Source organism: Rhincodon typus, chromosome 44 (genome assembly GCF_021869965.1).
Source record: "Rhincodon typus isolate 14 chromosome 44, sRhiTyp1.1, whole genome shotgun sequence".
Classification (NCBI taxonomy): Eukaryota; Metazoa; Chordata; class Chondrichthyes; order Orectolobiformes; family Rhincodontidae; genus Rhincodon; species Rhincodon typus.
The window spans coordinates 2,075,305-2,076,577 of record NC_063375.1 but is presented as its reverse complement, the minus strand read 5'-3'; the positions used below and the strand labels follow the sequence as shown (position 1 = coordinate 2,076,577).

At 57.3% G+C, this 1,273-nt stretch overlaps 1 protein-coding gene across 1 annotated transcript in view; it reads right to left on the bottom strand.

Moving 5' to 3' along the window:
* LOC125487753 (mitochondrial import inner membrane translocase subunit Tim17-B-like) overlaps window positions 1-1,273 on the bottom strand; it is a 5,090-nt gene that overhangs the window by 3,051 nt on the left and 766 nt on the right. The window contains exons 2-4 of the mRNA XM_048619954.1: window positions 1,172-1,271; window positions 530-593; window positions 2-41 (exon numbers count right to left, since the gene is read on the bottom strand). Of these exons, the coding sequence (XP_048475911.1) occupies window positions 2-41; window positions 530-593; window positions 1,172-1,271 (204 nt within the window). The remainder of the gene's footprint in view (window position 1; window positions 42-529; window positions 594-1,171; window positions 1,272-1,273) is intronic.

Sequence of the window (1,273 nt, the reverse complement as noted above, 5' to 3'; positions counted from 1 at the left end):
GTCGATGGTGGAGAACAGGCCACCCCACACAGCAAAGCTACCTAGAACGGAATCCAGGAAAGGCTCCGTCAGTGTCAGTCGGTGAAACGGTCAGGAGAAAGGTTGGGGTCAAGGCAGGAGGCCTGGGTTGGGTGCCAGGGGGTGAAACCAGCAATGGTGGGACAAAGGGAATGGAAGGGTCCACGTCAGGGCTTAACAGGCGCGTTCTGAGGAAGGGTCACCGGCACCGAAACATTAACTCTGTTTTTCCCTTCACAGATATTGCCAGACCTGCTGAGCTTTGCCAGCAACTTCTGTTTTTACTAACAGGTGTGTTGTAGCACGCGTTGCTCAAGGCAGATCAGGGGAAATGGGACCACAAAGGGACTCATGGCCATATAGTACGAACCACACTGTGGCCCAGTGAAAGGGGTTATGGCTCTTTCAGGAAGTGGGGTGGGGTGGGATGGGGTGGAGTTGTGGGATCACAGATGGGAAACGGGCTCGATGCAAGGGAGCCTGAGGACGTGCAGATCACTCCAACACCTACCGCCTATCTGAGGAGCTCGGACCCTCACTGCGTTCACACTCCCCCTCAGTCTATGCCGGACACCCTAATCAGTGAAAGGAGAGACAGAGTCAAGGCCAAATACAGAGGGAGACTGTGTCACACAGAGACACTATAGTCAGCACTCACCCTCCGACAGCGCCCCGCTCCCTCAGCGCCGACCCTCCGACGGCGCGCCCCACTCCCTCACCCTCCGACAGCGCGCCCGATCCCTCGACGCCGACCCTCCAACAGCGCCCACTCCCTCACCCTTCGACACCCACCCTCTGAACCATGAGGACCCGGGGGCTGACCTGTGCTCGATGTAGCTGAGCTCATCTCAGGAAACAGAGCCGCTGTGTCTGAGCCCACGCACCCTCATCCACCCACTCACACCCTAACACTGTGGCGGCTAGGTCAATGATTGACCCATTTGATGGGGGAAGGGGGGGGCAATTCCCAGTTGGTATCCCTTCCCATAATGCCAAAGCTGCCAGGAGACTGCAGGCTACGCAGGTTTTGACCGGCGCATGATGCCGCACGCAGTCAAACAGCCCGTCACTGCCACCAACAAGCCAGCTGCGTTAACGGGGAGAGCGAAGGACACTGGTTCAAAGAGGTTCCTGATGTAAATGTGCAACATACCACTGGGGCATTCCGGAAGCCTTTAATGGACTGGAATATTCCACCTCCGATTGCACCCATTGTGAAAGCACCTCCGCAGTCATCCACAATCCGCCAGGGACT